The sequence below is a fragment of the Equus caballus genome, chromosome 1 (assembly GCF_041296265.1).
Source record: "Equus caballus isolate H_3958 breed thoroughbred chromosome 1, TB-T2T, whole genome shotgun sequence".
Classification (NCBI taxonomy): Eukaryota; Metazoa; Chordata; class Mammalia; order Perissodactyla; family Equidae; genus Equus; species Equus caballus.
In genome coordinates this window covers 150132733-150159528 of record NC_091684.1, presented here as the reverse complement: position 1 = coordinate 150159528, position 26796 = coordinate 150132733, and the positions used below count along the sequence as shown (strand labels likewise).

The following is a 26796-nucleotide window of genomic DNA, read 5'->3' as shown; positions in this document are numbered from 1 at the left end:
TATTGCTTAGTTCTATTATACTTCATCATTTACCTATAATTTAAGCACCACTTATTATGCCTTTTTTTGCAGACAGATAAAAAGGCCAAAGTCCTTAAGTTTAATCCATTAGTGAAAGATAAACAGATTTTGATAAGTATTTCCTGTTATAAAACTGAATTCTGATAAAGAATAATAATATAATGCTTTGAAATATAAGAACTTAGTCCTAGAGTCAATGACACAGACTATTAGGTCAAGGCAAAAAACCATCAAGCTGTGGCCCCATAACTGGGTCACAAAATCAGTGAAGCAAACCATCATCTGAGGTGCTGTGTGTGATCTGGGCACTTACTCATGGTGCAACTCATTATATCTGATGTATCTGATCCCAACTGCTCTCTTGATTAAGAGAGAAAGTAGATCACTTAAGTCAAACAGATATTTCATGGCATAATTTATCACGACTAATGGAATTATCATAAAAAGGCAAATAAAATTTTGACAAAACATATTCAAAATTGGTAGTTTTGCTACTATCATATTAACTCCAGATATCCTTGATAACACTAGAAATTGCATGCCTAAGGTAAAAGCATGTTCTATAGATTGGTTAAGCTGATCATTAGCATAACTAAACACCACGGGCATAAAGCAAAAATACGCTTAAAGACCCTAAACACAATTTGTTACCATCTATAAACTTGACTTTAACTATTAGTGACAGAGTTGAACAAAAGATAGGTTCTTTGTAATTAAAAATGTTGGGCTGCCAAACATATGATAAAAAAATTTTGTGGAAGTTCTAGATTCAGGTATCTTCTTAGATCTGGAAAGCCATATCAACTGTCAAATGATTCTCTCATTTAAGTCTCATGATAATCATGCAGGAAGAGACAGGACCTATGTTATTCTTTCCTTACTCTGCCATATACGATTGATGCCACGCTACGGTTTTTGTAAAACAGAGTTTGGCCTGAGAGACAGTTCTGCCATAGCACAGGCCAACTCTCTGCAAGACTAGCGTCAAAGGTCCCAAAGAGAAATAAGAGTCTTAATTCAAATTTCAGAAATGATTAGTAACAGGACAGCTAATCAGAGCATTTGGGCAGAGGTTAAATGTTCCAGAACCAGAAGAAGAGAGTACTAGTCCTAAAACAGTAGTCATCCTGAGTTAGAATGATTTCCCATCTGTAGGCAGAATTATAAGACTGCCCCTAAGATTCCCAGCCCCTGTGAAACATATCTTCTTCCAGTTACTCAACCAAACCCTAATCTAGGCAGTGCTGTAAAGGATCATGCCCATGTAATTAAGGTCCCAAATCAGTTGACTTTCAGATAGGCAGATTATCTGAGTAGTCCTGATCAAATCAGACTGAGTTTTTGAAAGCAGAGAGTATTTTACAGCTGGTGGCAGAGGGAAAACTCAGAGGTTCAAAGTATGAAGGGGACTAGATGCACAAGTACTCCACTGCTGGCTTTAAGATGAAGGCGTCTATATAGTGAGGAACATGTAGCCCCTGATCAACACCCAGCAAGAATGCATGGACCCCAGTCCTACAACCAAAAGGAACTGAATTCTGCCAATAACCTGAAGAAGCTTGGAAGAGGACCCCCAGCCTCAGATGATACAGCAACCTCAGCCCACACCTAGATTTTTGCCATGTGAGATCCTGAACAGAGAACCCAGTCAGGCCATGCTGGACTCCTGGTACAAAGAAACTGTGATATAGTAAATGTGTATTGTTCTAAGCCTCCACGTTTGTGGCAATTTGTTACATAGCAATAGAAAACTAAAACACTGTCATCTTGAAGGGTTCAGACAGAAGCCAGAGTGCTCATCAGTGAGAGCAGAGATTGAGGACTCTGGTTCCTAGCAAGGCAAGTTGGAAGGAAGAGGTATACTTGGCAGGGTAATCAGACAGAGAAAAGAAAAATCAGAGATCCAAGCAAAAGTTAAATCCCACCCACTAATCACAGCAAAAGCAGGGAATTCTGAAATTCTGGAACTATAGAAACATCTAAAACTAACTTTTAGTACACCAGATCCCAAGCTTAGTTGGCAATGAACATTCAAGAAAATGGGGCGGGGAAGTGAAGACAGGACAACACGGGAACCCAGCAGTGAAAGAAATTTGGCAGGTCGGAGCCTGGCTGCAAGGTCCACCCATTAGTGGGTTCAGCTACACTGGGACTAAGAGAGAGAAAACAGGAAACAACAGGTCCCAGTTTGGGTTCTAAACCTAATTTACTGCATGATTCAATCAAGACTGGGCTCCAAAATTCTTCTAAGTAAAGAAAGGAGGGAACGGGTAACTTGACCACTTCCAGTTCTAACATGCTACAATGCTAAAACTAGAAATAAAGGGTCTGATGAACCTGTATCCCTCCATTACTACTCTCTATGCATCCAGATTAATATTTTAGTTCAAGGAGCAAAACGGAAAACAAAATATTGACTACCAGAGAGTAAAGGGAGAAAGCTGTTTTGTATAATGACCAGAGACTCCTAGTGGGAGCTGGGAAGAAAGTAGTAAAGGCGAGCATAACTGTATATTTTGTAAGCTTTCATAAGGACTTTCTAATCATCAGGCCTTGAACAAGTGAAGACAAAAAAACAACTAAAATTTTAAGTCTTATTTGGATGTGCATGAAGTTAAATATGTGCATAAGAGAGACCCTGTTGCTCACAGCAGCCTCTTATGACCATTTTTTATATCTGATAGTAACAATCATGCTTGGACCAAAAGCTTATGCAGGATATCTTACCTTAGGATTAAAACAGCAGTTTCCAAAGTAATTATGAGCTTTACAGTGTGTAGAAAATTAAAAATAATGTAATTGATGTCATTATTTGTATTTAATGTCATAAATGCCATTTGGGGATGCAGAGAACTGGTTCTGCCTTCAGGATGTCACTATTAAAACCAAATTCAGAAAAATGGATGAGAATATTAGCTGGATTTATTTTTCAAATAAGTTCACTCTCTTCATTCCAATGAATAAAGCCGAATACATTTTGTTTTTACCAACATAGGGTAAAGATTCCATGAGAATAAATGCTTTCTTTTCCGAGAATGGCTTCCTGCTACATTTCTGCATTTGCTGCTCTCTTAGGGCCAGTTTCAACATAAGTCATTGGTACAGAAGTAGTGCTCCTGGTGGGATTCCTTTAAATGGGTCCAGATGGTACTCTCAGTCAATAAGTGATATTACCAGCTTTCAAAAAGAAAGATTTAATTCTCCTTCTTTTCTTTCCTGTTATAAGTCACTAACCCTGTTAGTTAACTCAACATCTGAATTTCTACAAACTTCACTTTTTACTCCTGAAAATATCATCCCTTGTGGTAGTCATCAAAAATAGGACAGAAACACAAAATATTCATGATGGAGGACAATGACTTGGTTACCAAGGAAACTCCAAGTTTCTGTAAAGGGGTAACATGCACCATCACCTTTTAATCAGAACCAGCAAGTTGCTCAATAACAAAGCATCCAAATCCACTGGAGTATATTTGTATCCCAGCAGATACAGACTTCTTTCAGTAGGTTGAATAGGTCCATCTTTGGATCCTACAAGAAGCTGAGTCTTAACATGTTTGGAAAAGTCACAAGTTTTTAAAAAGCAAAACTAATTTACAACTGAGAAGAAAAAAGTAGGAAAGGAAAGAAAAAGTGAAGGTGAAAAAAAAAAGTACCTAAACGGCTCCAGGTGGGTAATACGGTATGGACATGATTACAAAATTCATAGCTTGTAAAATATTTATATAAAATTATTAATGTAAATGAAGGCAACTTAAAGACATGTTTTAACAAATTATGCTACTCTCCCTAGATGAAGCTAAATATAAAATTAAAATGCCTGATATGGTTAACTTTTATTCCTGTTTCTATGCTAGAATCACCCCCTCCCCACAAGTCAGTTGATGGCTATAATCAGAATATTTAATTCAAGAAGAAAGTTATAATCTTAGATTTTCATGTTTCTTACAGGGTTGATGAATGTGGTGGGGGTAGGGGAAGGAACTGGGTAAATCAGGGCTAAATCTAGTACTAAAGAAATGACAGAAACATTTATTCAGTGAAAAGAGTTACTTTAGAATTAACAGAAGAGAGAACATTTTTTGAAACCAGCTAAAACCCAAGTAGAACAAACCCTTTCTCTGGTAGAAGTCACAACCGCCTATCAGCAATTATAAAAACAATAACACTGACCTTGAATCAGCCTTAAAGGTCTTTGCACGAAATTATATTATCAGCTTTATGAATTTTCAGTTTCTATCTCAGCCACAAATTCAATAAATGCAGAGTTGGTCAGTAATAGGAACATGGCTATTTTAACAGCCTACGCTGAAAAAGGCTTTTGAGAAAGTACATATTATACCACCATTTTTCCATATTAAAAATGACAGCTCTTTCAAACTTGTTCAGTATACCTTAGACAAACACTTATGACATCTGAGGTAAACAACAATAAAAATTCAAAATCAAATTCAGTCAAAACTAGAAATGATTTAAATAAATTATATCTACAATCCTGGGAAATCAACAATCAGCTAAAAGGTTTTTATACCTGGAAATTTTTAAAAATTCAACATCTGGATTCAAAGTAAACTCTCGAAACATTTTCTTTTCTCATCTTGAGTATATAATTTCACTTCCTATTCTGTATCTTAAATATAACAGCTAGCAACAGCAGAAAAACCCAATGGACAAAAGAGCCATTGTGTGTAGTTATTGTAATTAACAGGTTCAATATCTATTACTGCCAGACAGGTATCATAGCAACCTTGTATTGCTGAAAACTGCTAGAAAACTCTTCAAAACCAGCAAGACTCTGCTTTAGGGAAATCTTCGACAACACCAGGGACATTACCGGCTGTCAACATCTGTGGGTGTTGCTATGGGCACAGCCACAAAGAACCCTGCTATCTTTACACAAAGGTATACACACAGAGAAGACGGGAGGGACACAGAAGATAAACTGATAAGAAAATCAAAAAGAAGAAATAATTGTGCTGGCAATATGCAATAGCCACACAATTTTGAGTCCATGTTTTACACTAATTCTTTTCTATTATACCTGGAGAATCCAAATTCAACTTAACTGTAATTGTCACTAAACATGAACCAGGGGATGGAAGTAATATCCTAGAACTCTGTACTCGTACCATTTATCATGTCTTAATTTGAAACCAAAGTGAATTACATCTAAAATAATATTTAAACTTCCACTTATAAACCCTTGATCGTCATTTATAAATCTAGAGAAGGGAAAAGAACAGGTTACTATGAACAAGAACCCAATATTGATTTTTTGGCGGTGCAGTAAGGCATCTCCATTCTATTTGGCTGCTGTCAAAGCCACTCTTTAACAGCTGGAGTCAAATTGCACTATTTACAGCAAGAGCCCTTGTCAAGTGGACCATAAGTATCCTAACAATACACTATTCAAATGGCACTTTGCCACACAAATTGCTGACTTGATGAATAACCTATGTCAATGACTAAGGCCAATATAAAAGTTTCATTTTTACGAGAGGTTTTACATTCACACATTAAGTAAGCTTTTTTGAAGCACTATTAGGCTATATATTTCAGGCCTTTGGACGCTGAAAATAATTAAAATCTGTTTAAATACATCAAGGGAACTTGACAACATTAATATGGATCTGGTGTTAACTACATTTGTCACACGAGTCAGAATAGTGCCCTTCTGCTCCTGGCACTCCCCACCGGCACGTGCAGCACAATGTGGACTTTAACCAGCCGCACGCCATGAAAGACGAGCATTCTCCTTCTGTGCCTCTGATTCATGGCCAACGAATGTTTAGATACAAGCAAAGCTTTGAAGTCCTGTGAGGAAATTCAGGGTTGCTTCTGGGTGCGAGGCGGACAGCTGCAGTCATTTAATCCCACGTTTCCCACTTTTCATAGTGACTCTGGGACCTCTTAAATTAGTTTTGAAACAAAGCTGTGATATGCTTTTCATGGTTTTCCTCACCATTTGAGGTAAGTTTCACCAAAAAAAGTTTAAACTCATGCCACAAAGTGAGAAAAAGGACATCTTTCATAAAGCAGCTATAAAAAAGTATTAAGTATTACAGAAATTTTTACTTAACTTACAGTAGTTAAAATTATATATAAAATGCTTATGAGAAATGGTTATACTCTGTCAAAAATTTGCATCACCTCACATGCGTTCAAAAAGAAAACTGCCTTGTATATTTCTCTGCCATTGTATATTTCTCTATTCTATCTTACTAGGAAGAGTGTTATCATTTAGGCACTGAAGTTTTAAGTTGGAATTCACTAAATTAAAATACTTAAAAATCTTAATCTAATGTTTACAGAGAGTAATTCCTATATTTTCATAAAGTGCTTGCATGTCTAATAATAAAAATCTATTTTCTAATATTGTACAAAATTGATGGAAAATATTTTCTGCATTAGAAAAAAATAGTTATATGCTGTTTATTACTTTAAAAAGAATATATCAAAAATTAACTACTGATCAAAAAAGTGAAAATTATCATCCTATATTGAGGATTTACCCCTACATAATATAATTAATTGTTCCCAAAAAGATATTATTTGTCCTTTTCTATAGTGATTCAATTTTGATAATAAAATATAGATAGGTCAATAAAAACAGAGTTAATTTGCAACATGTAGTATTGCCACAATGAATTGTTATTTCATATTTATACATGTAGAGTTGCAGGTGACATTTTGAAATCTTACCATTTAGAAACCACTATAGCTAGTTCTACCTTGGTTAACTTTTTGTGTCATAAAATAGGAAAGAACTAACGCTTCATTCTGATAAAGTAATAAGTAGTAGTGTGGTCGAATTTTCTGTTGGTGGCCTTACCAGTGCATCATCTATCTGTGTTTTATGAGAGGTAGCAGGATAAAGCTCTAACAAGATTTTTGAGCAAATGGCACCAAATAGATATCACTTTAAGGTCAACTAAAGGTTAAAAAAATATAAATGTATTTCTAGAAAACTCAACTGGAACGTAAATAAATGCAATTGTATCTTTATTTATAATCAGTTTTATATGTTTAGATAAAGATACATGTATAAATAAATGCATTATTTGAGGAAAATTCCATTAAAAAATCTTGCTTAGATTAGGAGCTATAATGTGCACATGTTTTCTACAAAGGGCAAATTTTCAATCCCATGAATTTCAAGATTTCTGTCAGGGAAGAGACTGGATATAGGTCTTTTGGATTACATTCCACATAGTGCAGAAGTTGGGATAAATTTCTTTATTAAAAATTCAGATATCTAGAGAGAGAGGAAGTGTTGGGTATTTTGCCCATTGCTCCTAGGACCTCACGATCTCCAAGTCTAGAGAGGACCGTTTAGATCAGAAATTGGCAACTATAGCTAAAGAGCACCAAATCTGGTCCACTGCCTGTTTTTGTAAAAATTTTATTGGAGCAGAACCACACCCCTTTGTGTAAGAATTGCCTATGGGGACTTCCATGCTCCAACAGCATAACTGAATAGATACAACAACAAAACTCTGGCCTGCAAGGCCTAAAGTATTTACTGCCTGGCCCCTTACAAAAAATTTTGCTTATCCCTAGTCTGTTTAAATATTGTCTAGGACAAAGCAAACCACGTATGTAATTTTAAACTGCCTAGTAGATATATTAAAAAAAAAAGTTTATAAAGGTGAGAATCGAGAGCTCAGAAATAAACCCACACATCTATGAACAGCTGATTTTTGACAAGGGAGCCAAGAACATGCAATGGAGAAGGGAAAGTCTCTTCAATAAATGGCGTTGGGAAAACTGGACAGCCACATGCAAAAGAATGAAAACAGACCATTATCTTACACTATACACAAAAATTAACTCAAAATGGATTAAAGACTTGAACGTATGACCTGAAACCATAACACTTCTAGAAGAATGCATAGGCAGTACACTCTTCAACATCAGTCTTAGCAGCATTTTTTCAAGTACTATCTCTGACCAGGCAAAGGAAACAATAGAAAAAATCAACAAACGGGACTACATCAAACTAAAAAGCTCTGCACAGCAAAGGAAACCATCATCAAAATGAAAAGACAACCTAACAATTGGGAGAAGATATTTGCAAACCACATGTCTGATAAGAGGTTAATATCCAAAATATATAAAGAACTCATACATCAACAACAAAAAAACAAAGAACCCAACTAAAAAATGAGCAAAAGATCTGAAGAGACACTTTTCCAAAGAAGATATACAGATGGCCACAGGCACATGAAAAGATGTTCAACATCACTAATTATTAGGGAAATACAAATCAAAACTACAATGAGATATCACCTCATGCCCATCAGAATGGCTATAATTAACAAGAGAACAAATAGCAAGAGTTGGAGAGGATGCGGAGTAAAGGAAACTCTCATACACTGCTGGCAGGAGTGAAACTGGTGCAGCCACTATGGAAAACAGTATGGAGATTCCTCAAAAAATTAAGAATAGAACTACCATATGATCCACCTATTTCACTGCTGGGTATTTATCCAAAGAAGATGAAAACAGGAATGTGTAAAGATATATGCACCCCTATGCTCACTGCAGCATTATTCACAATAGCCAAGACTTGGAAGCAACATAGGTGCCCATCAAGGGACGAATGGATAAAGAAGATGGGTGTATATATACAATGGAATACTATTTGGCTCACTCATAAATCTCACTCATAAATAGAAGATAAAAACAACAACAAACAAACATATGGAGATAAAGATTGGATTGGTGGTTACCAGAGGTGAGGTGGGGAGGGAGGAGTGCAAAAGGGGTAATCAGGCACATGTGTATGGTGATGGATGGTAATTAATCTTTAGGTGGTGAGCATGATGTAATCTACACAGAAATCTAAATGTAATGATATACACCTGTAATTTATATAATGTTATAAACCAATGTTACCTCAATTAAAAAAAAAGTGAAACTGATTTTAGTGATGTATTTTATTTAACCCTATATATCCAAAATATCATTTTAACATGTGTTAGCCAAATTTCAAGTGCTCAATAGCCATATGTGATTAATGGCTACCATATTAAACAGTGCAGCTCTAAATAAGCAACAAGAGGTTGCTGTTGGGGATCCATTTGACAAAAAATCAGTTTTTAAAAAAAGGCATTCTCAGGACACTACAATGGGTCTAAAGTGTGACAGTTAAAATAATCCTGTTTATCCTTTTACTCATGTTACAGACAAGAAATGAAGAAAAAGAATCTAAAATCAACCAATCAACCAACTGGGAAAACAGACCTTCTCTCCTTAAAATATGATGATGATTTCTGCCATATAGACATGACTTTAGTAAGGCTGTTTATTTCCTACTTTGAAGCTAAATTCCTCCCGCTGCAATTTAAACAGTTTCTATCTTGTTTTAGCCTCAGCACAATCTGAGAAAACCAGTTTCCCATTACTAATATGATATTGTATTCCTTTAAATCCTTTAAGACTCTTGCCCTGTTCTATCCCAAAGACTTTTCTTTGTCTAGCTGCACAAATTCAACTCCTCTAATATTTCAAATTAGACCCATTTTCAAAATGTTTTATTATAGTTGTTGTTCTCTTTAAAACCTTTTCCCAAATTTATATGCACTCTTCAAATGCAAGAAGAAAAAGCAAAAACTGTATTCTAATAAATTCCAAATATTGTTAAACAGAAAGAGCTCACTGCACAGATCTTACAAGCAACTCTTCTGTTTAAACAGTTTACTCTACCAGCCAGAAATATTTCACTTGTGTCTCACTAATATCCACACACAAAAAAAACCTGAAACTCAAAGTAACCTTAGACAGTTCTAAATTTCACAGGCTTACTGTCTCTCATTTTTCCCACTTCTAAAATGAGTGTGATTTAAATCCGCTTCTTTAAAATTGATGTTTTTCTTATGATAACTCATGAAGCATTTTACTACATTAACAACAAGAAGGATGGAGAATTTATAAGCACTCTTGAAATTTCATGCTTATCAAATTTGTAAATGCAGATAAAACAATCTCAATGGCTTAAATCTAAGAGGATGAAATATGAAGACGTGCAGTATATAAGTGAAGAAGATATAACTTAGGAGAAGCAGAAATAATAATAGCTGTAGTTAACAGCAATCTCAATAATAACAGAAGTATAGTACATAGAACAAAGGAGGTGATGGTCCTGTCTAATTCAATTCTCTGACTCTGTAGAGAGTGAAGGTTAGAAATTGGAGTCATCTAAGGTAAAGCGGGGCAGCTAAGAAATAAAGTTGGAGTCAGCCTTAGAGTAGGAAAACAAGACCCTAGCATTTTATTGCTTCCTGGAATCAAGAAAGAAACAAAATTATATAAAGAAAATGAAATCTATATATACTATTATTACTACCGAAACGGTAGCTCTGAGGTCCTCTAAGAAACTGAAAGAAATAGCAATCAGTTTACCTTCTGGGAATTCAACTAGTAAAATAGGCACTTGATGAATGAGATTTGTTCCTGCAGACCCTAGACATCTAAATCCACAAGTCAAGAGACATCTCCAAGTTCTCATCTACTATTCTAGCATATAATTTCCATTATAAGATGCATTATGAACAGAGAGCCACAAATCACATTACGATGGGAATGCTTGGCAGTCAGCTGGGCTCACTCACTGGGCTTTACATACCCCAACCTTTTATTTTTATTTATTTATTGTATTTTTTTTGGCCCTGAGCTAACATCTGTTGCCAATCTTCCTCTTCTTTTTTTCTTTTCTCCCCAAAGCCCCAGTATGTAGTTGTATATCCTAGTTACAGACCATTCCAGTTCTTCTATGTGGGATGCCACTACAGCATGCCTTGATGAGTGGTGTGTAGGTCCATGCCCAGGATCTGAACTGGGGAACCCTCAGCCGCCAAAGCAGAGCATGTGAACTTAACCACTTGGCCACGGGGTTGGCCCCACCCCAAGCATTCAATACAGAATATGTGTGGTTAAATTTCCCACCTTAGGAGACTAAAACCTTATGACTTTCATCTGCAGTTGTGAATGTTAAATTTTCATGATATTGATAAAATTGTCCTGGTAAAACATGACCTCTTTCAAATTAAGAACATGAAAAATAGATTTGAGAAATCTAAGACAATCTGACTAAATGAGAACAGAAAAATAAAAGCTGAAGCCTAATCACTGATTTTAACAACTGAAGGAGGAAAGTATAAACAAAAGTAGGTGGCCTAAATGGACTCTTAAAAAGAGAAATCTAAAATTTACAAAGTTTTCAATGTATATCAGCCTTGACTAAGGGAGATAGTGCACTGATGGGCTGAAAGAGATGACTGCATTAGACTCTCAGAGCTCAATGAATGAATACTTAGAAAGCCCACTTCTGGAAATATATCCAATTAAATAATACTGAATATGAAAAATCTTTAGGTTCATAGATGTGTTATTCATAAAAATGAAACATAAAAAACAATCCACATATTAAGCTATAGGAAAATAATTCATATCAGTAATAGCAAATACACAGGATAGAACATAATACACCCACTAAAAAGAAATAGATAATATTATGAAAATAGGTTTACATGAAAAAACATTACATTAGATATATGCATATAAATGGCATAGTTACAACAACATGATAAGAGGATAACCTGGAGGCACAGATGACAAAATGATGGAAGAGTCCCTTAAAAAAATTAGATTAAGTTACTATATCACGTTTAGAATGGAGAAATAATAAAGTTCATCTAAATTTCTGTGAAGCTGGTTGATTTGGTTTATGAAAATAAAAGCAAACTCCATCACTGTGTACTAATTAAGGCTCAGAATCCCAAGGAGCTGGTGATCTTAGAGATGCTGAATATATCAAAAGAACTGTCCATATAATGACCCAGTTTTTATGATACCTTTTTGGTTTATTTTCAATCAGCATTTTAAAAAGAGGTCAACTAATCTCAATTGAAAAAAAAAATGGATCCAGACCACAGAATATAGAGTTTTTTCTCCACCACTCCATTGAAAACCACCTAGAATTCAAGAGTTAACATAAAATTGGTTCAATTTTGACAAGCCAGAACCTATCTTGTCAAAAAGAATGCTAGATCAAGCATAATGAACACTCAAAAAGTTATCCTGATTCACCCAAGATCCCCTGGTAGACACGTATGGTAGACGCGATCCTCTGTGAGTTCTTGTTTTTGTGCTGATATTCAACTGCTGCATATTTATGATGGCATACTGCTTCTTACTCGGGGTTGATATTGCTCTTTGTGAGTAGCAGCTTGATTTGAACTTACCTGACATGAAGACTCCACCTGCAGACCAGGGCAAGGTACTGGCCCAAACTGGTAGGAGCTGGAGGATTTCTGTTCTATACTTTTGTGCTTATGTGTCTCTGAGGCAACTGGAAGTACAGATTCAGGCTTTAGAAGCTGAGAATCATCACAACAATTAAGAATAATTCTTGCTCTTTCTCCCGTTTCATGTCTTTCCAAAGTGCCTGGAAAACAAGATTAGAAATAAAAATTTATGCAAAATATTTACCCCCAAGGAGTAAAAAGAACAAAATACTTTTAAAAGAAAATCACAATTCTTTAAGTTATCATGCCTTACTATCTTCTTGCCACCAAAAAGCAGCCTGGCAGCTTTCTCTAAATTATTCAAATCACCATCTTACAAAGGCTGAAATTATGGATATGAAAAGCTCAACCTCCTCTTTGTGCTTTCTCGTCCACTGAAATCAACAGGGCATTCATAGTCTTTAACAGTAAAATCTCTTACTTATTATACAGTATGCAAGTGATCAATAACAAACAACTATGGAATATTTTAGTGCTGTCCCCTAGTGTTCCAAATCACAAACAACAGAGAATCCACAGGGCTTTGCTTGGGTTCCCAAGCTTAAAATGTTTCTATTGATAATACATAATTTAACTGAATAGGGCAAGTCAGAACACAGATGCTTTGTATTTCTGCCTCCATCACCCACATGCCCTCACAGCTTCAGGAATGCAGGCCACTCCAGGGTTTTGTTGTTGTTGTTGTTTTTATATCCTTCGGCTTTTATTTTCTGTTATTAGAAAGAAAAAAAAAATTCTTTGCCCTCTTCTCTGCCATTCTTCCAGTTTCAGAATTTCAAGGTGCTAGCAAGTTCAATTTAAAGTTAAGAGAGGGCTGGCCCCGTGGCCGAGTGGTTAAGTTCGCGCGCTCCGCTGCCGGCGGCCCAGTGTTTCGTTGGTTCGAATCCTGGGCGCGGATATGGCACTGCTCATCAGACCATGCTGAGGCAGGTCCCACATACCACAACTAGAAGAACCCACAACGAAGAATATACAACTATGTACCAGGGGGCTTTGGGGAGAAAAAGGAAATAATAAAATCTTTAAAAAAAATAAAATAAATAAAATAAAATAAAGTTAAGAGAAACAGGGGCTGGCCTGGTGGTGCAGTGGTTAAGTGCTCACGTTCCACTTTAGCAGCCCTGGCTTTGCCGGTTCAGATCCCGGGTATGGACATGGCACCACTCAGCAAGCCGTGCTATGGCAGGCATGCCACATATAAAGTAGAGGAAGATGGGCACAGATGTCAGCTCAGGACCAGTCTTCCTCAGCAAAAAGAGGAGGATTGGCAGCAGGTGTTAGCTCAGTGCTAATCTTCCTCAAAAGACAAACAAACAAAAATAATAAAGAGGAACAAGTACAAAATAGAGCAAAAGTATCAGAAGACAATTCACAAAGAGTTGTTGTTTTTATAAAATATAATGCCACACGTTCAGTGAAATACTAATAAATGAGAATCAATCATGGCCACTGTTATATAGGTTATGAGTTCATATGAATTATTCATACTATATTAAATATATAACCTATATCCCACTAAGTAAAGATGCTAAGGAAATTAACTTGACATACAACTTAAATACAGATTCCACATCCTATTATTCTTTTCCTACTAATGAGAAAGAAATAACTGTACTGTTTGTTAAGAAGGAAAAAGATTATTATTGATAGCATTAAGAAAATATCAATTTAAAATAATTACTATAAGAAAACAGAAATAATTCTATATCACCATGTCTTTAGATAGGTAGATAGGTTTGAAGATTATGACTATCTAATCCTTTCTCATTTCTCCTCCTCTCTTCCATATCTTTCCTTTACAGTAACTAGACTACCATTAGTTGGTATTTTGGATTCTGCATCAGTAACAGCTACTATGCTAAAATATCGGGTAGAAATTCAGTCTTTAGTCCTTTAACAGTGATATTTTTTCATTATAACATTTCTATTTAACATATAAACTTATAAACATATTATTTCTCTAAGCTTTCCTTTTCTTTCAAGATTGATATATCTTCAACAAATGAAACTGGCAGCAACAAGAAAATCCTTTCTCTCAAGGATGTCCATAACAGCAGTTTCTCAAACCTACTTCCTAGAAATGCATTCCAGAACTTGTAAATGTGACTCTTGGTAAAATTCATCGTCTTTTTGAGGAATTTCCCTTTGAATATGGTTTCCCCATGGATATTTTCTTCTCACAGGTTTTCTGTGGCCCCTCAAATTATATTTTTCAAAGATTTTGGGAATTCTTGAGAAAGAATTTATTGTACTTTAATAAATATGATATGTGCCTTATACGACACATTGTAGATATTCATATATTTTATACTACACTTAATGTCTTACATAAACACAACTGTTTCTTGTACTTTTCAGCGATGAAAGTAGTTTACCTACAAACTTGGGCAGCTGTTATCCATTTTCATTCATGCACAGATAACTGATCAACCTAGCATCAGTTATGTACCGTTCACTGTGCCACATGCTGGCAATTTATACTAAACAAGAATGACTGAGTCCTGGTCCCCCGGACTTAAAATCTGGAGCTTACTTAACATCTGATGGTTGTGCAGAGGCAAGAAATACCTGAAAACTAATTTGCTATAATATTTAAAGTAACATTTAAGCTATTTTGACTCCAAACTAAAAATCTCCCATTCTAACAAAATGTTGGACACTTGGTTTTGTGAACAATAATTTCCATCATGATTAATTATAAAATACTTAAAAAAATAATTAGATTATTTTGTCTCAGAGAACTGGGTGAAGCACAAATGTGACATATGAAGTGGTTAGAGTGAGTCAATTTCTTTTCAAGTTATCAGACAAAGAAATTACATATCCAAAACAATAAATTGATTTGGTAATAAGTTCAGGACAACAGCTTTTAAAACCCTTGGTCAAAACCCTGGCAGTGGATAGATAGGGATTTCCATGTGCCAGTTATCCATTTATTGTTGCTTAGTTCCAAAGTCACCCTTCATTGCCTCTTCTGTGAAAATGGATATGTGCTCTTCAAATATTTTTCCTTCAGCAGCTGGTGTGATGTTAACCTTTGTGGATAAAAGGTGTTAGAAAGATCTAGTATAAGAAACAGTTCTTTTTTTCTTGGTTCTGGTGTGCTCTGTTGCAGCAGCACGGGTGGCTTCCCCAGCACCAGCCTCCTGCAGTGCATGACAGCCAGCAGTACCCAGCAGGCAGCAGCCTCTCTTGGCATACTCTTTGTGAGGTTTTGTAGCAGAGTGCCTCCAGCAAGACATCTCCCTGTGAACAACTTTCCCTAGTACCCTAGAGGGCACATTCCTGGCAAGTTCCATCATACCACACCACACCACACCACATCACAGCAGCTCCTCGACCATCCAGTGACCACAGCTATGACCTCTCCAATGAGGTCAAGATCTTAGCCCTGGGGGCTGGCCCTGTGGCCGAGTGGTTAAGTTCTCGCGCTCCGCCGCAGGCGGCCCAGTGTTTCATCGGTTCAAATCCTGGGCGCGGACGTGTCACTGCTCATCAAACCGCACAGAGACGGAGTCCCACATGCCACAACTAGAAGGACCCACAGCTAAGAATATACAACTGTGTACCGGGGTGCTTTGGGGAGAAAAAGAAAAAAATAAAATCTTTAAAAAAAAAAAAGTTCTTAGCCCTGGGGAGTCTCTTCCTCACGCAGGCTATCTCAGCTTCAAGGGTAACGGTTACTTCTTAAATCTGCTATTCCTATATTCTTTAGAGTTTTCTTTCGTTCTTAGTATCAATTCCTCACCTCCAAATTCTTTGTGATAGTTGTTCTTTTTTTTTTTTTATGCTTTTTGGTGAGGAAGATTGGCCCTGGGCTAACATCTGTTGCCAATCTTCCTCTTTTTTTGTTTTCCTCTTCAAAGCCCCAGTACATAGTATATATCCTAGCTGTAGGTCATTCTAGTTCTTCTACGTGTGATGCTGGCACAGCATGGCTTGATGAGCAGTGTGTAGGTCTGTACCTGGGATCTGAACTTGTGAAACCCAGTCCACTGAAATGGAGCAAGCGAACTTAATTACTCAGCCACGGGTCAGCCCCGATAATTCTTTATATTAAATTTTCTCTGTTCAAATTACTGTATCATTTCTCTCTCTGGTTAGACCCTAACTAATATATCATGGTAAATCACTTCCAATGCAGAATGTTCCTTTAAATATATCCCTAAAATTATGGAATTCACATAACTTCAGGAATATATTTCAATTGTTAGGGGGAGTCTATGGCAAAGGCAGTAACCTGGGAGGGAGAGTGTGACCCCAAGGAGGTCCAACGAGGGATGCAACTCTAACAAGCTGTCTTTGGCAAGACACAGAACAGTCACTCTTCCTGATATTAAAGAAATATCAAAAAAAAATTACAAAATTGCTTAATTCAACTTCCAATTTCAAAGAAAAGTTTGCTTTCCAAAGTGAACTCAATGATAGTTAGATCTTTTCTGAGAGAAAACTCACACTTGCTCTTCATTTGGATCAATGTGAACATAAGGAAAGATGTAAAGACATATGAGTAAAATATTATTGAAAGTGACAATATCATTTCCTCCTTCAAAGTAGATACTATGCAAAAATTACCATAAAATCTACCTCAAGTAAAATTTTCATCATACAACACGCTTTCCATGTAAATATGCAAATATCTTGCATTTTTTTCTATTACTTACTAATATGAGCTTTAGTACAATTGTTTTTAATCCTAAACTATTTAATAGTACATTAGAGAATGGAGCCAATCATAAGAAAAGAGAGCTTAAAACAGTTAGTGTTCTAACCAAAAGGAAAGGAAAGATGGCACCAGCAAGCATTTGAAGCAATTTTCATTGACCCCAAATTGCCTATTCCTCAAAAAGCCAGTGCACAGAAATATAAGGAGCAGCTGACTCTCTTTGCAGAGCCCCAGGGCCAAATAGTCAATACCTTCATTTGTATACCCTGCTTTCACCAAAAACTCAACACACCCTACAGCATAACTAATCACTTTTTTTTAACCAGAACTTTCTCTATGACCCCCTTTGCAACCTGGTGTCTAGCCACTGTCCTCTCTACCAGTCAAGGCTGATGGCCTGGAGACATCATTGCATTAGGGGGAGAGTGGAGGGGAGGAATTGCAGACTCAGCACCAGACTGCCCTACACTTGATACTCGTTTTACTCTTCCCAGTTGTGTGGTTTGGGGCAAGTCATTTTACATTTCTGTGCCTCAGTTTCCTCATCTGCACAATGGAGTTAATAATAATTCTTACCTCCCAGGGTTACTATGAAGATTAACTTGAGTAGCTATTTTAAGAGGTTTAGCGGGTTCTGGGACACAATGAGTGCTGTGCTATATGACAGCCTCTCTCTGACACATGACAGGTTCTCATTCAGCCCCTTGTGAGCAGTTTAACAAACCTTCTCAGCTCTGTGGCTCTGGCATCTGCCTGACACCCAGGCCTGAGGTCATTGCGCATATGACCAGCATGGGCCCCCATTTCGTCCTACCTGAGACTTGAGCCTCCTCAATCAGCCTTGCCTCTCAGGCTAGGTTATCATCAAAATCAGAGTAGGATTATATATTTGATTTATTTTTTAATCCTCCTCAGTAAACCAGACTGAAGCCTGGCATAAATTAAAGGCTAGATAAGTACTTCTTAATGGATTATATGACATCAGCAACCTGGCTAATGATTTTTTACTGTGGCTACACTTGGGATTAAATCCAAACTCCTTGACCTATAAGTCATATTCTCTCCTCTGTTTCTTCCCATGTCACCCCCCACCCTGTTCACAAATTAGATCTTTTTTAAAAAAAGATCCTTGAAAATAAACAAATCCTTTCCTGATAGCTCCATCTCACTCTTTAAGTATTACCCCCAAATCTCACCTCCTTAGAGAGACCTTTCTAAAGTAAATTCTTCTCTTTTGTATTGTTTTCTATCTCAGCTTTTTTCCTTTACTTTACAGAACTTAATACATTTGCAATTGGTATATTTCATTTGCTTGCTTAAATTCAGGGCTGCCTTCCTACTACATGCTAAATTCTTCTTGACAGGTAAGTATTTTATGAACTTGGTACAAAGCAGAGCTCAACACATGTCCACTGAACGAATAAATTAAATTTGATCTTTTCCCTGTAGCAGCGGAAGAAGATAGCTATGAAAGCATCAGCTATGAATGCCAAACTATACTCGTTATAAACTTTAACCCTAGAGCCTAGGAGGAGCCAACAATGGGAAAAGTAGCATTCACATGTCTGACGGCTGTCCTAGCTCTCAGCTATGTTGCCAGGTCATTCCTGATGCCCTAAGAACTTGGAATTGGAAACAGCAAGTCAGTCTCTGAATGTGACATATTAACTTGACCTGTAGAGTAGCCGTGTCTTAACCTATGGAAAGAAGAGCAGAATATGCTAGTCTACAGAGAGAAAAGAATAAGAAAATGCACAGAGAGAGGCAGAGATGGGGAGGGAGAGGGAAGGAAAGAGAGACAGAGGGAGGGAAGGAGGGTGAAGGGGGAGAGAGAGAGACATCTTCAACTTTCAAGTTCTGTTTTTAGTCCCTTCCTAAGGACTACTACCACTGAGGTCTCTGCAACATTCCTGAATCCTTACCATAAATACCTCTTTCTGATAGAAACCAACTTAACTTGGCTTCTAAGTGCTTCCTACTTACCTAAAGGGTCCTAATAAAGAGAGGACAGAGGAGATGTTTCCATTATTGTGAAGGCCAAGTGTGAGAACATCCAAACAGACTTGCAAAATTAGCATGTAAAGTTCCAGGTAGAGATCAGAGCAGTGAGATAAAGGCTTAAGCATTATCAGCCCTTGGGTGGGGATTAAATCTCAAGGAAAAATGCCATCTCCAAGAGAATTTGGAGTGAGTTGAGTCAAGAGACAAGCACAAAACCTTTAGCAGTTTCTGCACGTAAAGAGGAAAGGAAAGAAGGAAGATTCAGAAACCGTGTAATCAGGATGTTGCTAAAATACGGCCATATTTTAAATGCATTAAGATTTTCAATATTTATAGGATGCCTACAGTTTTCCGTTCATTTTGTTTTTAAATAAGGCAGAGAATCATTTTGGGTTATGCCTGTTATAAAATCTGGTTTTGAAGCTTCAACTATCTTAAAACAAGATGTGTGCACCACGAAGGATGCTGCCTTCAATTGTGGTAGAAGAACAAGACAGAGGGTAAAAAGAACACTTTTAGGTGATAAAATATACCTTATAGATGTAACAGACCTGAATATCTACATAAACAAAGGGAAGAGGGAGTAATAATATTCTACACTTTAATTCCCCTCCAAACAGTCAAAACTTGCTCCCTTGACTTTATTTCTCTTGTAATTTGCCCATATTTTAATATTTGTTGTCTTCTATCTAAACATTTTTTCAACTCTCACAACTATTTGCTTTCTAAAATCAACAAAATTATCATAGCCTACCATCAATTAATGAACAGCTTTAAATTACATATTTTAAACCCCCAGCCAGACAAACTCTATCCTACAACTTAACAAATAGGTCCACTAAGTCTGTGGAAAAAGGAATAGCTACTATCCCAAAATACAGAAATGGTTAAAAAGCAATCATAGTCACTTGACGAATCCATCTGCAAATGATCAGGAATAAAACTAAGATTCAAAAACAATACCCAGATGTAGTCACATTTTATCACATTGTACAGAAACATTTTATCTACTTAAAAATCATACATAAATAAACTTGAGACAATAATTGGCTTATAACTCCTGGTGCTTTTCCTCAGAAGAACATAGTAGAAATAGCTTTACTACAGGAACAGAAAATCCTCGCAGCCCACGAAAATCACATGTATTACAAACCAACAAATTTTAAACAATTCATTTCACAAGAAAAAGAAACATTTTCAATTAAATATTCTCTGTATTATGGGATTGTGAAAACACCAGAATTTAGTAAATAATTCCTATTATGTGATTAGTAAAATAAATCGTACTTATACGAACAGGGCATGACAGCAATATGTGAGTGGATACACGACAGAGTTACATCTTCTGTCTGCCTCAGGCAGGTATTTTCTAACTGAATTCACCACGATATTGAGCAGTGATTAAGAGGACAGTTACATTTCAAAGTGAGTCTCTCTAAAACACAATAGGAAAAGACAAATGGCCTCACTACCACATTTAGTAGTCAAATTCATAAAATCAGCTTTCAACAAAACAGCTGACTGACAGCTATAATCAAATTTTACGTATCAAGGAATCTGACCACTGGGTCCGTTGTAAGATTTATCATTTATCTTCAGTTACACATGAAGTTCATTGCCTTGCTCACAGAAGTGTATGGAGATCGACCTGGTGCCCCCTTCCTAACAAAACCATTTCACAGTTACCGCATCTTACTCCAGAAAACGTATAACTGATGGGGGTTCTGACCAGGGACAGGGGACCCTGGAGGTATTAAACTTAGCTAGCTAAAAAATAATGGAGAGGTGGGAAAAGAGAATAAATCTGAAAATATTAAATTAGGCTTAAAGGCACATACCTTCATTCCTAAACATGTTTGAATAGAACAAATTCAGCTGTAAAATAGACTGCGGGTGTGGCTCATTTTGTTCGATATAAAGGTCCTAATATGATAACAAACTCATGATTGGCTTCTCATCAACATTCTATAGCTTAAGGGTATATAGAATACAGTTTTACAAAGTCTCCGACCACCACGACCTTAACCCCAGCTCTGCCACAGTCTCCAGCACGTTCAGAGCAATACTGGGATTTATCAGCTGGGCCATAGTCAACTCTCACACCTAATTCTGACCACTGACCTCCAGAAAAACAGAATAAAGGGACAGGAGTGCGGTGAAGGAAAAAAAGGATTAAAACACAGAGAGATTTAAAGTTGCTGAGATATATAAAGAATACAAATAATGCATTAATTTTAAACAAATTTTAAACTAGGGTTTTCTTGATAAGGTATTTATACTTCTTAAATTCTCCCTCTTCTTAAACACATACTAACAACATAGAGTCTACTATGATTAAGTTTTAATTTTTAACCTCACTCAAAAACTTAATACAATTTACCACGAACTTAAGAGGTGAATGTTTACAGAAAAGTTTTTCTGTATTATGATGTGAAGAATATATCTGTTTATAATTATTTATTATATACAAAACATTAAAATTGTATTGCTTCTAAGTATTGCAAAGTGTTATTCATTGTGCATTGAATTCTTTATGCCAGACATACTTATTTTTAAATTTTAAAATGTTTCAAAAATAGATTTTTTTCTGTCATAAAAACAAATAAATGTAAAGGCTGGCTAGATATTTCATACTATTTTTATAACCATTTCCTCTACTCTTATGCTCTGAGTATCAGGAACTATGAAGATATTCACTAAATCACTGAAGATTGAACAATCATATACCACATCAAAAAAAGACCTTTTAAAGCACTCAATTATTTCAGAGGGAATCATATGTAAAATATAAATATTTTTAATCCTTTTAATTATCGTCATCAAAATTGCCATTAGCTAGCATTAATTGCGTGCTAAGTGGTTTGCTTAGCACTTCATATATCTCATTTAATTCTTAAAACAGTGCAGCAGTTGGGAAAATTTTCAATAGTTCATGAAAAAGATGAAGATCCCAATTCATTTGGCCCTAAGGCATTTTATTTTAAAATGTTTTTGGTACCTCTGAAATACGTAATTCCGTGTTTTACTAGAGGTTTACAAAATACATGTAGCACATAGTTTACCTTTCAAATGACCCAAAGTCATCACTAGACATTGGTAATAGTATTGGGGCTAAGACCCAGTAATGCCCTCTGGAATTATTGATCAGGACTGTCACAGAATGGCTATCTAGGTTCTCTAAATAGACAGAGGTCTTTGGTGGGTTCTTAACTCTAGAACGATTTCCTTTTTCTTCTTCTTTAGCCTGAGCATTTATCCTATTCCACTCACCACCATCACTGTTTCTGTAGTTTATAATCTGCTGCCACTTCCTCTAAGTGGTTTGTATGTAGTTTTATACCACGGAAGGAGTCTTACAGAATATAAATAGTTTCTGACATGAGCCATTTTCCTACCCAACTCTGAATTAGAAAACAACAACGGAACATTAATTCAGCTTTAAAAAAAGAGGAAATTCTGACACATGCTATAACTTAGATGAACCCTGAGGACATTATACTAAGTAAAATAAGCCAGTCACAAAAAGACAAATACTGTGTGATTCTACTTATATGAGGTACCTAGAGGAGCCAAATTCATAGACACAAAAAGTAGAATGGTAGCTGTGAAGGGCTGAGGGGCAGGAAGAACAGATACTGACCATTTATGGGGTGTAAGGTGTCATTTTGGGAAGATGAAAAAGTTCTGGAGATGGATGATGGTGATGGTTGTACAACAATGTGAATGTACACAACACCCCCGAACTGTGCATTTAAAAATACTTAAATTGGTAAATTTTATGTTATATATATTTTACCACACACACAAAAAGCATCTATGTTGATAAGACAGCCCAAGGAAAATACAAACAAAAAGAGAAGTACACTGAGAATAAACCCAGGAAATAATAGAGTATACAGAAATAGGGCAACCTAAGGAAGAGGGCCTACTGACCACCGGGAGAAGGCAGTATCATCTAAGGCTGAGGGCAGAGAGAGAGAGAAGAAGGACATTGATGACAGACTGATTGCAGAGAAGTCTAGACTCTCCACTAAGAGAAAGACAACTGAACTTGGCTGTGAGGTAACCTTAAGAAGAACAGTGCCTTCGGAATAGTGTAGGCAGAAGCCAGATTAAAATGTGCTAAATAAATGGGAGGCAAAAAAATAAAAGAAAGAGTATAGATGGCATTTGTAGAAAACTACCAATTATTTTGAGGAGAATGACAGAGAAAGATAATAAAGGCTCCAAATCTCTTATTCAAACATTAGGACCTAGGATTTTAGAACTCACGATTTTTCAGATTTTGGAGAGACAGGATAATGCACATATATATATATATATAGTATACATATAGTATACATCAGGGTCTGGGAGAGCAAACAGTAATCAAACATGTCACATACTTGCAGAAAAGAAAATAGTCACACTTGGTGGATAAATAACCTCATCTGAGTTAAGGTTTGGTTTTGCTGCTTTACCAGAAACTAAAAAGAAAAAAAAAATCGTTCTGTTCTCAGATTTTAAATTGTGGCTAAGAGAATGTGGATCTGTAATCAAAATAATTGGTAGCTTGTAGGCCAGAACTCACCAAAGAGATATTCTCTGAGACGAGTTAGTAGGATGCTCAGTTTTCTGCAATATAGGATATAAGATCATGTATTTAACTTCTCTTTCTATCTATACAAGTAAGCTTAGTCATCTAATTCCAAACCCCCAGTTTGGCTGATTGTTTTGTCTATGTCATCTATGATTAGATCATAACGCACTAAAGATTCTTTTAAACCCAGTGCTTTAAAGAAAGCACACTTCCTTTATAAAATCATTGATGAGGGATAGCTTTGCTAACGGATCAATCTTGGGAGAAGGATCAAGGTTGTAAGAAATGAAGATAAGAACATTTTTTAATGATAGACATAAAATAAGCAATATGTAACAATATGACTTTTGAACTAGACTTACATTTGATGCTTTTGGAAGTAAGAAAAATGGGATGACAAAAGAAAGTTAACCTCCAGTGGAAATCATGGATTAAAAGTAAATTGCTTTGTCAAATCTTCTTATTCCAGTTATTTTTCTGGAATGTTAACTCATAAACATTCTCAGTTTTGATCTATCAGCATAAAGTACAATTCATTTAACTAAATTTACAAAAACAACATGCTATGTGCTCAAACGACAAACTGACTGTAAGATGACATCTTGTGTCCCTCAGTGGAGTTTCTGGTACCCTGATGCTTCAGAATCTGCTTGCACTTGAATGTGAAAAGGATTGGGGAAAACAGTGGGGAAATCCATGTCCAGGACTTTTCAACAAGGTTGAGATTAGCAACCAACAATTTTTTTTTTTTTTTTGTAACACCCAAGATAAAATCTGACAACATTCCCACAGTCAAATTCTCCACTCACTACTCCCAAGCCAAGGACTTGACCTTCGGATTTGTTTTCACTTGATTCATCCTAGAAACACAAGAGATTTTTCCCATCAAATCCTAACAAGTAAGTTAATGGTAGAAGTTGGATATTATTGATACACTCAGATGAATCAAGTGCATCCAATATCCTTTTATCTCTCAGCCAAATCAGAGAACCTACTTTCCCAGAGAATAACAATCATTACAGTCCACTGAGTCTGGCTTTTCCAATCGTTTCTGCGGCAGCTGGCTGCTGGGAAGTTGCTAGGGAATTGAAAGGAGGCAGCGTGGGGAGGGGCAGATGGCTCCTTTGGGTTTATTTCACCAAACATGGCAGCTGTGAAACCCACTAACGTTCCAAGTGTCCATATAAAATGCTCACAGAAGGGGCTAGGCTAAGGAGGAGCCACAGAGCAGCCATGCCAACATGTTTCTCTTTCTGCTGCTATAAAATAAGCTCCCGAGAACATTAAAAGCAATTACATAACAAACATATCCAGCCAGCACTCAATGCAAAAGTGTAATCAGACCACAGGAATCAGCTAAAACCGATCATAGTGAGTATTTTTCTTTACTAAATGAAAACCCAAGAAGATAGCAACTGCCAAAGGAAACAATAAAGGCAGTAAAGGGTGGGACTTAATTGGCGAAAGTAATTTTAAGAACAGAAACTATTTATTTTTATCATTAGAATGAGATTGTATTGATTTTCATATTTGTTTCTGAGCGTACAAAATATTCCAAAGATATCCTGCAAATACCACAATAATATGCCTAACATATATTAAGATGCCAGGAGATCAAAAAAAAAGGTGGAGTTGAATAATACCTTAATTAAAATGCACACACACACGCAAATGCCTGTGTATGTTTTACACCAGATAAAAGTTAATCATATAATTAGAATTTAAGAATAAGTCTGAGGTATCTAAAAACAACATAAAACCATATTCATATAAAGTACAATTCTGTAATAAAACAGATAATTGTTCAAATATTTATAACTAATAAATATTGACAAAGAAGCAAATCCAAATTGGGGAAAGGAAAATTATTTATGTTTCTTTTGTTAATAGCCTTTCAATGTAATATCTGGATTTTAAAGAGCACAGCAGAAACTGCCCCAAGCAGATCATTTTTTTTCTTGAATTTTTCTACATTCTTGCAATTTCCTCACTTTGTAAAGTTTGTAAAATTATAAGAATAAATTCACATTGATATAATTTTACCAAAGTAGAGGTCCATATTCCCTAGATGGAGTTACAGAAGACTACTGTGGGGTGAGGAGGGGGGGCATGCATTGTTGCATGTGCACGTGTGTATGCACACACACGCAAGTAAAAGTGTCTACCAAGGCTTTATACTGAACTAAAAACTGTATACAATGACATTCATGTGCCTCTCTTCAGTAGTGCCGAGTTAGCTGTTGGATTTAATTTTGTTGAAAATAATGTTAAACTCTTTATTATTATTGTATTTTTGCTCTGGAATTAAAAACAAAGGCAGACATCAACATATACTCCCCAGCTGTCCTGCAACCATTGAGTAATTTCGATGAATCCCACATTAAAAATCATTTAGACTAACAGGGAGTTTTTAATGTTCTTCATGCCATGAACCTTTTCAGCAGTCTGGGGAAACCAATGCAGACTTTTTCACACTATTTGTTTAAAATGTTGGAAATAAAATATATAAGATTTTAAAGGATATCAATTATATTGAAATACAATCATCAAAATATTTTAAAAACAAAACAATTGCTTCTTTATTAATGTATTAAATAGCAAGAGCTGGGGTATGCCTACATGTTTATGGCAGTGACAAACATAAATAATACTTTGAGATATTGGTGACCACTGTAGTGTGATAGGAAAATATCTGTGATGTCTATTATTGACAAAGTCACAGGTATTGCTAATACAGCTGTGAAGTGTTCCCTACATTCAAAATGGAAAGAAATACTTAATTTCATTTAGGGTTCACAAACTCTTTAAAAAAGGACTTGTGGATTGTGGAGCCAGGGAAGGAAAATGGTTTTCTGAAGCTCCCCATTACACCTCCCAGGGTGTTACATTAATAATGAAGATAATGAACAAATAATCGGATAACACTTTACCAAAGACTTTCATGATATGAAAATACATAAGCATGTCTCCATATAGATTAATATGTAAAAGAATAAAATACTGAAAGTATAGTACACCAACCATTAATAATGATTATCTACAAATGTTAGGATTCTATTGCTTTTTAAAAATGTCTTCTTTATACTTTCTGTATTTCTGGTTTTTCTCTTTATTTAGTTGAAATTGACGTAACATACAATGAACCATTTTAAAGTACAAAAGTCAGTAGCATTTAGTGCATTCACAATATTTTGCAACTATATTTGAAAACCTCTACTTTC

General features: G+C 36.0%; 1 protein-coding gene across 3 annotated transcripts in view; it reads right to left on the bottom strand.

Annotated features, from left to right (window-relative positions):
- Positions 1 to 26796, bottom strand: part of WDR72 (WD repeat domain 72) — a 219439-nt gene that overhangs the window by 119180 nt on the left and 73463 nt on the right. For all 3 annotated transcript variants that reach the window (XM_023617119.2, XM_070271032.1, XM_070271043.1), the window contains one exon: positions 12267 to 12469. In XM_023617119.2, coding sequence (XP_023472887.2) covers positions 12267 to 12469 — 203 coding nt within the window. The remainder of the gene's footprint in view (positions 1 to 12266; positions 12470 to 26796) is intronic.